Source organism: Lineus longissimus, chromosome 5 (genome assembly GCF_910592395.1).
Source record: "Lineus longissimus chromosome 5, tnLinLong1.2, whole genome shotgun sequence".
Lineage (NCBI taxonomy): Eukaryota > Metazoa > Nemertea > Pilidiophora > Heteronemertea > Lineidae > Lineus > Lineus longissimus.
The window spans coordinates 4155780-4168258 of NC_088312.1; the positions used below are offsets into that span (position 1 = coordinate 4155780).

Genomic DNA, 12479 nt, shown 5'->3' on the forward strand with positions numbered 1-12479 from the left:
TTAACTTTGATGCTGGATTTCAAAATTTGGATTGAGTGGAATTTATCATGAAGAAAGAAAGTGAGAAATCCAAGTGAGTAACTGTCGTCTGCTGTATTGATGTTTTCATATTTTTGCTTGTCATATAATACCAAATAATTTAAATTGGTCTTTTCGTTGGCCTTCCTTTCAACAACAGCAACAACATTCTCTGACTGCTTGTTTTGTGGCTACTTGTATTCAATGTACTGTGTTGGCTCTGTCAAATGAGCTGAGGGTTTATCTTTATGTCGTTAGGTATTTTAATGAGCTTCTTCCTATTTATTGTTCATTGGTGGTTGAAACCAAAGAAAGCTGGCCTAATGCTCAGTTCCAGTTCCTGATATTCTATCTAAACAACTTGAAAGTGGCTTCACCAGAAAGATCTCGACATAGGAATTGAAATTATGTAGAAATATAGCTTGTGGAGTTCTCCTTCCTGTAATTGTTGTTTCACAAAGCTTTCCAATGATTTCACACCAATTCCAGTCTCCAAGTATCCCTGAATGTCTATGGATTGTGATATCCGGAAATATCATTAAATTTCTGCTTATTGTTGACTGCAATGAATTAATTTGTTTGAGGCACCCTGCGAGGTGCATTATGCATTGTGTAATTTCAGTTATTTGGCAAATGACATCATTAAAGTCATTAAATCACCTGTGTCAAAGGCCAGCAAACAATGGCTGTCATCTGACCAAGATGAAGAAATCAGCAACAGTATGGTTTGATGGTCATTTTCAAGAAAAATGAAAAACTAATGTTTCAGCATTGCTAATTTGAGACTTGGTTTGGTGCATAGATTTTGGGTATGAATATTGCACTGAGTATTGCAATTTAAAATGACTCCCATTCCATAATTATTGGATATCTCTCCACCTCATCGGACCAAGATCTTGCAACAGTACTAACATCTTCAGAATGTGTCCAAAGGGCGATCAACCTCAAGCTTGTTGTCCCCAGTGAATGCTGCATGGGCATTGGGCATGTTGTACTCCCAACTGTTCTAAATGAGTACTGGTAGTTCCAACACTATCATGCAGGTGTCTTTCTGAACCATGAAATAAAACTTTCATCCTGTCCATTAAGCCAGTTAAAGTCAATTGAATTGAAGTGTTAATTGGTGTTAAATGGCAATGTAGTTTTTCCCAATCCTATTATCTTTTGCTAACAGTGTCAGGCCCCAAAGATAATTGAATTGAATGCTTCGTAAACGTGTTATGCAAGGTTGACCAAGGATGATGCGATTACCGGGAGACACTAACCAACAAGGATGGAACATGTGTCCTTGCAAACATCCTCTTTAAGATACGATATAGTTTTCTGTTTGCAAGGACAGGCTCCGAGGGGGAGCCACGCTGTTATAGATTCAAAATAATAAAATGACAGTGTCTTTTGTTAAGGAAACACCATTTTCAAAATTTTGTGGATTTATCATCCATGTTCAATGTCCCTCATTTGAACACCATTCTGAATAGACAGTTGTTAGATGAACTGCCCTGAACGATATCGGGGATCCGTTGACCTGGCCAGAGTTTCCTGGGGTGACTTAGCATGTCCACATGCAACCACATCTGTCCGAGGAGACCGACCGTGAAGTTTTCTTCATTCACCAATTCTCTTCACAGATGGTCCATCGATTTCCTAACTTTCTTTTTCTTTGACTGAAAAAATGACAATATCAAACCAGTCAAATTTGGCTTGAGTTTTCAGGTAACTTTGCAACCTCCTCCCTTGAAAGTTTCAAGCCTGTTCTCAAATTAAATATCTGCCATATCAAATGGAGGGATGATTGACCATACTCTGAACAGCAGAAGATATCCCATGCCATAAGGTTCCACAATTATCCCAGTGTAATTACCTTGATTATCAGAGCAGCAGGGTTTGGCAAAAGCTTGGCCATATTAAGCAAGAAGTTTTGGTCACACTTTGGTGGATGTCTGTGGCAATTGGTTGCCACAGACTAATTGGAGCATCCTGTGTTTTGGCAATTGTGCGGGCCGCGTCTTTGGAGGGTTATGCAGGTCATGTCAATCTTCTTGAGATTAGAAATAAGTTTTGAGTGAATTGTGGAAGAATTCGTGTCATCACAGAAAAAAGGGCACTTTCAAATGTTTTGGCAGTCTGTTCTTCAATTTTGAATAATACAGTGACAAGTCCACCAATTTCTGAGATTTTTATGGGGTAGAAAGCATCTTACTCTATTCTGCTAGTCTCCACATTAACTGGATTTAATTGTCAAGTTTTCTCTTCAGTTCTTCTGTGTTAATCAGTCAGCTAATGAACCAACCCCATTACATGATAAAGAAGTTTAAACCAACATTTATTTTCAATTTCCTTGGGGCTATTCAAGTCTCTTATCTGCAGCAAGTTCATTTTAGAGAATATAAATAGTCATTTTCTCCAATGATGCAATAATCTTCTTTTCTCATCCATCACTGTTGATCTACCACTGGGGACACCAATTGGGGCAAAAGCGGCAGAAAAACGCCCTAAGATAACACAGATGTTAATTATTGTGAGAATTTCCAAGGTCATTTTAACTCCATCTGTTTCCAAACTACTGTAAACCCAGAAATATTTGTGCACCTTTTATTTTCACATTTCAGATAACATGCCGAAAATATGTGGCCGCAAGATGAAAGTCTCATTGTAATTGCCATAGGGGAGTTTTGTCAAAATGCTAAATTAAAGGTTCACCAAGTCACAACTTCACAAAACTGCGAAATGAAATAGCCGCAAGTATTTCCGGGTTAACAATATATGCAGAAGAAAAGTGAGTGTGCATCATTGTTTTAAGCTTTGCAATCACCGTTTTACGATTCCCCATCATCTCCTACGTCTTCATGAGACGACTCCCGAGGGCAGACTTGTGATGAGCATTCTTGTCTGATAATTGGATAATGATGACTCTCTGTTTATGTTGGCATTGAAGAACTCACTAAGAGAAAATTAACCTTTTTTGCTCTGCCTTAGTCGAAAAGAGAGTAGTACTGGGTACTTTTTCCTCAGAAGCAGTTCGAATTAGCAGTGACGCATCAGTTAGATTAGATACATGTAGTGTCAACACTTTCCATTTGATTTTCAGGAAAATTCCTTGGTCAGTCACCATCAGCGAATGGTCATTCATGGCTTGTGACTTGCACTGAAGCAGTATAACTCTTAACCCCATTTAATTGAGAAAATGTCTGGCTTATGAATATCCAAGGCAAGTCTGCTACTGGATGACATCAATTAGAGACTGCCAATGTGGCAATCAACTACCAGGGTTGAACAGGTAGGTAAAGTGGAACCACGGTCGGCAACCACCCCACTATGATGACCAAGAATCGCCGGTCCAAATTTGTCATGTTACAGATGAAATTTTTTTTCAAGTCCACATATTTTTTTCACTTGTTTTTTTTCTGCACAAAATGAAGAAACATCGTCAGTCCCAAACATTTTTTGGCTTTTTCCGAATTTTCAACCCCTGTGATATCCTGACAAATGTTGCTGGCCCCTTTTTGAGCCAGATTGGGGACAACTGTCTTTTCATGGCGCCACTGGTAGCAACTAAAGCAAAGCCTGGGAAAGTTGACAACTAATTGGCCGATCTTGCGTAGAAAGAACATGAGAAAATCTCCTGGCTTTTCCTCCTGTTGAGAACAATGCGGCATGACCGGAGGTGTGCGCTCAAGTGAGAGTGAAAGTTTTTCTGTGAGTTGGTGATCTCAGCGATACTTTTGCGGAAAACTGGAGCAGAACTGATAGCCATTGTACAATAAAAAACACAGTGTTGAGGGTAAATTAGATAGACCATAGCAGGGGGACCCATGATTGGAGGTTCCACTATTTCACCAAAACTAATTTGCGTATCACCGCCAGACGACGTGTTGCTTCTTGTTTACGCCCAGGGCGGCCCCTCCCAAGATATTCAAACGCCACTTGAAGTGATCAGATTGGCCAATGGGATGGCACTTTGGCTGTTTCTTATCACTAAGATATCAAAATATGAATATTATACTTCCGATTATCTGTTGAACAATGTACGTCCGTCTTGAGTGATCACTCATCAATACAATTATTGATAAGTTCAGGGGTCACCTGGGACTGTGGGGCGCTTGTTTCGGGGTGGCCTAGCGTGTCCAATATATTGTGAACGTGTTGAATTCTGGGATACGCGTCTAAAAGTTTCCCCCACACCTGTCCGCCTCATAAACGTACAGTCACAGGGATAAGAAAGTAAAAGTAAAATTCATTTCACTTCGTGTCAGAAGTCAAGACATCTGGACTAACATTGGAAAAACCACAACGATTTTCGAGTATGGATGAAGGACTCGCTGCCCGAATGTGGAATACTGCCACAGTTTTAAACAGGTAAAACAATTAATTATTGACAACACAATAACAATTATGATGCATTATTGAACAACCTCACCTAATTTGAGTCGGTTATCTTATTACCATAAATAATTTGATACTTCCAGGTTGAGCACACCACACTGTTGGGCCATAAACTATTCTGAAAAATAACGCAAGGCAAAAATCAGGAAATCAGCAGAAACTCAAAAGTGTTTTCAATATACTTTATGATTTAAGAAATATTTCATTTCCTCAAATTGACGTTTTTCCAAATCAAATAAATATTTCCAACCACAGACCCTGTTCAGAATTGACAAAAGTTCTAATTACATCAGTTGCTGTGCTTCTACACAGTCTCACCATACAATTTTACACTTTCTTTCAAAAAATCTTTCAGTACCGTTAGTTCCAGCAATATCACAAAGGGTACGATAAAGACCCCTCACTGTTAAAAAAACAAAGATGCAAGCACTTGTAGGGCATCCAACAGTTCTCATAAAGCAAAAGGGAATCTATTCTTAATATCATAACCACCAGGACAACCTCTGATGAAAATGTAGCAATGCAATGAAAAATGAACTAAAGACATTAGAGTTTCCCTTGCAACTATTTCCTATCGACTAAAAGGCTCAGCCCCTGCTGTTTGCATGTCTTAGCCAAGAGGGACAAAATAAGGGACCCCCAGCCTGCGGTAGCTAATCATCGCGTGTCTGAAGGGACCGATACCGGCTTAATAATCCCTGTAACGGTCGCACTGAAAGCTTTGGCGCTCACAGGAAACTGGGCACAGGAAGTGTTAAGAGTCTTAACACACCATATGGAAAGCCTGTACGCGTCTACAGCGATCATAGAACGATCGCACAATGTATTGTTTTTATACGTAATATATTGCATGACCAGAATCGCATGATAAACCATCTCGGTGTCATTGATTTGAGCAAATTGACTGTGTTACCCTTGTCCGGTTTTGTTCTGAAACAAAGCCCCATGCCGCTACGGAGATACAATCACAATACATACTTTTTATACAAAGTTGACTTTGAACTTCCATTATGTTTCCTGATTAACGGCATGCTCCTAGATATCCCACCAGCTCTGTATGTTTTGTGAGCTAAACGTTTTGTTTTGTCATCAGTTATTTTTTGAGTATCGTACATCAAAAGATCAATTTAATTAAGAGAGATATGTTTTGGTTGATTAATGATAATAATTACAGACTCATGGTTACCATGTGTTGGACATGGTGATAGGGGTTACCACCGCTATGACATTCTCCTTGGCAAATATCTATCCACTCATATTATTCAAGTTTTTTATGTCGGGTCATCCAAGGGGAAGTATCTATAACTCTGACATAATTGTGTGAGGAACATGAATGTTTTGATGAAATTCTTAATCACAGCCCTGGATGGCGTTGGGGCCACGAGCTGTTTTGTCTTTAGATGACAGTCACAACTTGCCACGTGCAACACTTCATTCGTGAAACACAACCCAGTTTTTCACAGGGAATTTTCACAAACTTGACTTGATTGCTGTCTATTTTGCTCTGGACGGGATGGAGATGTCACTGATGGTGAGACCAGTATTAATAGCCCAAAGATAATTGAGAGGAAGATTTGGCATTAAGGGGATTTCTGTGAACTGATGTTATATTTTCAAGGATGTTTTATTTAAATGGACTTAAATGCTACTTAAACTATAGCTACATTGTCATTTTGCAAGGAAAATGGATATCAGGATTTAATGGCTGCAATTTTGCCCAAATGTCATCTTTTTGTCCATTTTGCCATCTGTCTTCACACATATTGTCTTAACGACCTCCAATTTCGGCCACGACCAAGTGGCGTATCTGCACTCAATAACCCTGTCATCCAAGACACCGAGACACTTCCCTTCAAGCTGCAGTGCCAGACTTGTGTTGAGCGATTCAGAAATTATTCTTATCCAACGATCATTATTACTTTCATCCAAAACTCCATCTCAACCTAACTTAAATTGGTTAATTCTACATTGTAGATGCTGTACATTAAAGTGTACAGGGTAACTTTGTAAGTTACCCTGGAATGAACTTTACAGGAAACTAGTGTCAACCTCAGCAAGACACTGGTCTAATGAACAAACTCTAGCCCTTGCCCGATGGGTTCCACAGCTCTTTAAACTCGTTGCATTAGACACAAAACGGCAGCAAGATTGTCCATTCTTCCTAATTAGTTTGGATGACATTTTATTTCAGTTCAGTTGGATGGTATCAAAATTTGTGATAAATTTGATCGTGAAGTTCACTTGTGTGACTTAAACTGGAGTAAAACGTTGTATTTGACAATTTCTTCAAATAACCTGACTTGACAAAATATTTGATGATGGGCATGTCAGGAGAGTTTCAAAAGTTAAGCTCTTACTAAACTAAATGGCTTCTTCTGACTGGTTTCCACTGAAAATTTATTAATGTTGACCATCGCCAGAAAAGAAAAATCTTCTCCCGGATGTGGATGGTAGTTCAAGATATCAGAGCAAACCCAAGTTGTCACAACCACCAAGAATCTTCCCGTCGACCACGTTTGATTTGATGATTGTACACCCTACTATCATGTCCTCGATGACCCATGTAAATCACGTTAATGCACCATCAACCCCTCGACCCAAATGATGCGAAGAAGGGCAAAGAGCAGTCCGGTAGACCTTAGGGGTTCAGCGGACCATCCCCTTGTCTGCTGTCGTGGGTGACCCACGGGTACACCTGACTGTGCCAGTGTCTCTCACACAGTCGGAATCAACTCAAGTGATCATTATGCCTTTGACCACCAGCGTCTGAAGTTTTGGCCGAACATAGGTATTCTAAGAAAGTGGTGTCACCAAATATTTACTGATTTGTAAGGCCCATTAATTAAAACTACCAAATTATGGTATCGGTTTGATACATACACAAGGTCCATATCATACTAAACATACTACAATTATCAGTGCATTTCATGCAATAAATGTTTACTTGTCTACTCATGTTTGTGCCAACTCTTGTGACAGACTAGCAAAGAATAGCAATTATTCCTGTCTTCAGCCTAAACAGGTTGCCACGAGCCCAGACTTTGGTTCTTGGAATTGATATCTGTTCATGTGCTGGCCAGTTTCATTCTAACCAGGAGACTGCAGGTTAATAGTTGCAACATCCTCACTTGTCTTTTAAGGGTGACCATAGGCACCACCATTTCCTTCATGATGGAGTGATGCCAATTTCAAGGGTGGGAGGGTGTTCTATGGAAAACAAATAACTTACTATCACCCATGATATTGGCATTCTCTTTATTTTAAAAGACTTCTTATTGCTAAGGATATCAAGTTCTAGCCAAAACAAATATGGTGGTGCCCATGGTCAACCTTTACCAAGTAATTAAACAGTTAAGGACACTTTCTTTGAACTTTGATATAACTTTCTGGTTAAAATGTCACAATGATAAAACCTGACATGTTTCTCTCAAGGGAGAGATTCATTTCTAATTGGCTCAACCAATACACTTTACATTAATATCAATCACAACACAATTCTGTTCAGTAAACACAAACCCATCAGGTGGTCGGCTTCTTTCTTATCCAGCCCAGCCTATCCATTAGCGATCATTGCTCTGACTTGACGTAAATCAGACAAGATTTCGTTGTTGTAACAGGAAGTTCCCTTGTCGCATCCCATGATGCTATTCAGCGATATACCTGGATTGAGATCTATCCCATGATGCTATTCAGTTTTAAGGCCATCGCAACTATAACATTGCAGTTTCTACAAAAAAAATACATCCTCTTTAGTAGCAGGGTTCATTTTCTGTATTCTAACGTTTGGCCAAAATGATGTATTTGTTGGTTTAGTGGTCAACATTTGTTTTTGGAGAAGCAGTTTTGGATGATGATTTTGTGAGGCTGAGCGTGAGGCTGCACAAGACTGACTTCATGCGTAAGCAATGTACTAGCATGTTTATTGGCATCTTCTGGGGATACCCTGGTGAAAACTTAACAAGAGTCAGGTGATGTGAGCTAGAACCAGAAAATAAGAATGTGCAGCCTTGTTTTATCTACTGGAGTCATGGCCGATATCGCACCTTTCATCTTTTTCACACCTTGCTGTTCACTTGATCCAACCACAAAGACAATGGCCGCCAGGACAATGACCCTGGACCGCCTCGGCTCAACATAATGGACACTTCTTCATATTGTCATGTTCTCATTTCAATTCCCTTTATCTCACATGTGGAAACCTACTGAGACATTGACGAAAAGTTAATCCAAATTTTCAATCCAACTGTTTCATATTCAACCTCCTTATTAATCACATTTTGTACATCATTGTGTTGTCTTTATCCTTGACGGCTGCTCTAGGACCACTGGTTGTGCATGGACTTGCTTTATGATATTGATGTAATCTGTTAGATTCTGAGCCTAGTTCATTGCCAAGAAGAACCAAACATATTATAGCATGTGAATCACAACACTAACTTACTGATGACTACAATAATTCCTGATGTTCAGATGTTGATTTATATCAAATCAAAATATGTCTTGAATCTTGAAGTACTAAGCGTTGCCAAATCAAAGCTGAAAAATCCACTTGAAACCAGTTTTCTTGTGAACTTTCTCTAATGACAGGCAATCAAAATGAATTACAGTGATTTAGTTATCATCTGTCGATTTATCTTCAAGATGTTCTTTCACTTACACTTCCTTCTTTGTACTTCAATCCAAAATGAACCATCATTATAGGAAATTACCTTTGTGGTGGAATCTCAAATAGCTTGGAGCTATTGAAGCTTTGAATGGCACCCATCCATCTTCAAGAGTTCTCAATCTCATTTTGGGTGGACATACACAGCCCTGTCCATGCAGTGGTTCCCAGCAATCTTTTAAAGATTTACCAAGATTCAGAAATCATGCTGGGACTTGTCTTCTCAGGCTTGTTTCTTGCAATGCATTGTCATTGTTGCCTTATCGTTCCATTTCTGGCTATGGTCATGCTTGGGCTGCAGCATTTTTAGTTTGAGATTTTAACGTCTGTTGGAGCCAGCAGTTCCACTCATGATTCAGATATTCAGCGGCAGTACCACCACTGGTTTGACTGATGGTTTCAGTTTCAGAATGGTTATGACTTTATTCATAGATTCCTTAAAATATTCAGCCTTTAAATGTTACCCAAGTGAGACATTCTCCGAGCGTTACCCTAACCAGGCACAAACAGATATCACCGCCAAATGATAATGATACGTTCTTATCAAATCATACCCTCATAATTCCTACAAATTAATTTATTCCTCCAAGTCAATGTCCCCATTAGGTTTCTTTACTTGTCAAGCAGTGTAACCTTGGCTCGCCCCAAGGTTTTAATATCTCCTTAAAGAGATCATTATCTCAAGTTCAGGTTCACACAGTTCTTTTATCTGGCCCGTATCCTCTGGGTCCCTCCCTCATAGATTGTGGTTCTGATTGTGGCAAATTTGTCATGCTGCAGATGAAAAAAATGTCAAGTCAAAATTTTTTTTTACTTGTTTTTTTCTACTCAAAATGAAGGAACATCATCAGCCCCAGGGCTTTGAAATTTTTCAGAATTTTGAACTTGCGAAAAAATTCAACTCTGAAGGATGACTGGCTGACAATGTTGAATATTGTTCTCAATCAACACCAGTTTTCATCTTTTTAAATCTCCATCAATCTCAACAAGTTGTTTCTGATTATCGAGAGAGGGCACTTTCTTGCTGCCATGCGCTTGTTGTGTGTCATAGCCTCTTGAATTGGGGTGTATTCAACACAATAGGCAAAAAGATAAATCTCCGGTGTTTTCCCTGGGTCACATCGAAGCAGAATGGACCACAAGCCATGGTGAATAGGCACCGGAGATGTCAGCCATGAATGTGTCCTCCTCAATAGATTTGGAACCTGGAGTGGCCTGAAGTGACACTCAAATGCATGTTTTAGCTGTGTATTATCATTGTACTGGTGTCGCTAAGTAAATATTTTATGGATTTTATTCCTAAAGTAAACAGTAGAAGCGGATTTTAAGAGCTTAAAGCAAACATCTAGATTTGATTTTGAGTGTTTAATTCAACTTTGGAGCACCTCTTTTAACCTTGTTGATTTATTTACTTCTTATTCTATTGTGGTTGTGTGTTTGCTGTGTGGCAAATTCTGCTTCAATATGGGACATGGGACTTGCTGCTTTTGAAAGTGTAGCGTGGCCTTGTAAGAAAGCGGCATGTCCTGTGTTATCAACTTCCAATGATATTTTCTCTAGTTTTGAAACAGAGTCCCAAACAAGGTTCGCAATAGACTCTGCCATGCCTGCAAGATCAGTGTCCTGTCTCTGAAAAGAACTGATTTCTGCTATCATCTCCATAGTCCAGACACCAGTAGTTTGTGCTTGAGAATAAATTGGGATTTTATTATTATGGTTTGTGATCAGTGATGGCCTGGAATCAGAACATAAAAGATCTGCACCAACTCAGATTTTTGCGTTTTCAAGTGCTGGCTACAGCGCGGCAAGTCAGACTCGGTGACTCTTATGCTTCATCTGGCAAGACCGCAGCGACTGAAACCTCCCCAAGACAATATGCGCAATGTCAGGGCTGCAACACATCCCCTGAACAAGATTGGTGATTTATTGAAAGCTCTTGTACCGATCTGCCCATTCAAATGCTAATAACGTCAGATGCTCGCAGAGATTGGTCGTCAATTATAAACAAGGCGGAGCCTAATCGTGAAGTGTCGCCTCTGTGATGAAGTCATCATGGTAGCCACTGTTCATGATTCTGAGTTTATCGCTATAGTCCCATGGTTAGAGTGACCAAGTTGTGATTTTCAGAATGTGGAAATAAATGCTGAAAAGATGACAGCGGCTTGACGTAGAATTTCGAAAGTGTTCGGACTAGTTAATCTCGGGCAAGATTTGATGAATTAAATCTAAGACGACATGTGCAGGGACTAGTCATTGAGTGAGATTCGGATCTTCGCTCCTGTTTTTCTATTCTAGTCATATTTTCTTGGTGTGTCTCTGGTCAGCAGCGCATATGGTGGACGACTGGGTGATAAAGACTATGTATGCCACGAAACGCCGGCGGCGCACAGTCAAGAGGTAGGAGAAAGTCTATTGGAATCATATGAAAATGATATTCGCATGTCCTCGTACATTTCGTATAACCGGCTTCATGTAAAATTTGTGGCATGTCATTTATACAGGTGTAGGCCCCCCATGACATCTTGACATGCGATTCATAAATGCCATGTGACATGCAATCATTTGGGCCAAGTCATCCGAACTGCATAAACCACGCAGGACAATGCTTGGATGCAAACGCATGCGGCAATGCAACTGTAATCGACTCGTGAATTTTTCTTATATCTCATTTATTCAAATTTTCATCTTTCTATGGTTGGATGATCAAACACTTCCCTTCAGGCTAAACCTTTTGCCTTTCTGTGCCAGGTCCCAGGTAAATTTCTCGGGTGAACAATTCAAAAATTACACATGTGTCAATTGTGAAGGTACAATAAATGACGAAGGTCAATAATATCATAAACTGAACAAGTTGGTTTAGGTCGTCTCTCGCTCATGGTCCAGTTGACAGCGGTCATTTTTCCACGGGGCGTATCACACAGCCCACTCATTTTAGATGCTACCTTGTAATTTATCCCCTAATTGCAAACAATAAATTTTGAGTTATGATTCATTTTCGGCAATTGCCTGCACATCAAGTTAGGCGACCGCCGTCCCCTGATTTCCTCTGCGGCAATTTTGTGATTGTTTCATGTTCTGATCGGCCAATCATTGCCTTTTGCCGACATCTATGATGCGGCGTTGACGAAAAGCAACAAAGTCTTTTCCAAACATTTGAGCCAGTTCACCTTTGTTATGAAAAGCAGCACTACCGATAATGCCGAAAACACCTCATAAAATGCATCACAGTTCCCCTGGGGAACAAAATTAGGTTATGGCCGGGGAGCTCTGTAAATTCTAAACAAATTTCTGTAACCATGTCAGCAGCTAAATTGACAGCAGAAATTAATAAAGCTTCGTCATTGACAAATTAAGTAACTATGGTGTGGTTGATGGATGATGTTTTTCATTATTTCGGAGTCATTTGCCGGCCCCA

General features: G+C 39.8%; 1 protein-coding gene across 4 annotated transcripts in view; it reads left to right on the forward strand.

The window, feature by feature from the left end:
• LOC135488667 (hypoxia-inducible factor 1-alpha-like) overlaps nt 1-12479 on the forward strand; it is a 70885-nt gene that overhangs the window by 402 nt on the left and 58004 nt on the right. For 2 of the 4 annotated variants that reach the window (XM_064773323.1, XM_064773325.1), the window contains exon 1: nt 11125-11461. The exons of 1 other annotated variant lie outside the window; for it this stretch is intronic. In XM_064773323.1, coding sequence (XP_064629393.1) covers nt 11397-11461 — 65 coding nt within the window. In that variant the 5' untranslated portion in view covers nt 11125-11396. Of the gene's footprint in view, nt 1-3180; nt 3296-11124; nt 11462-12479 lie in introns of those variants that run through there. One more of the 4 variants, XM_064773324.1, reaches the window with a different exon arrangement.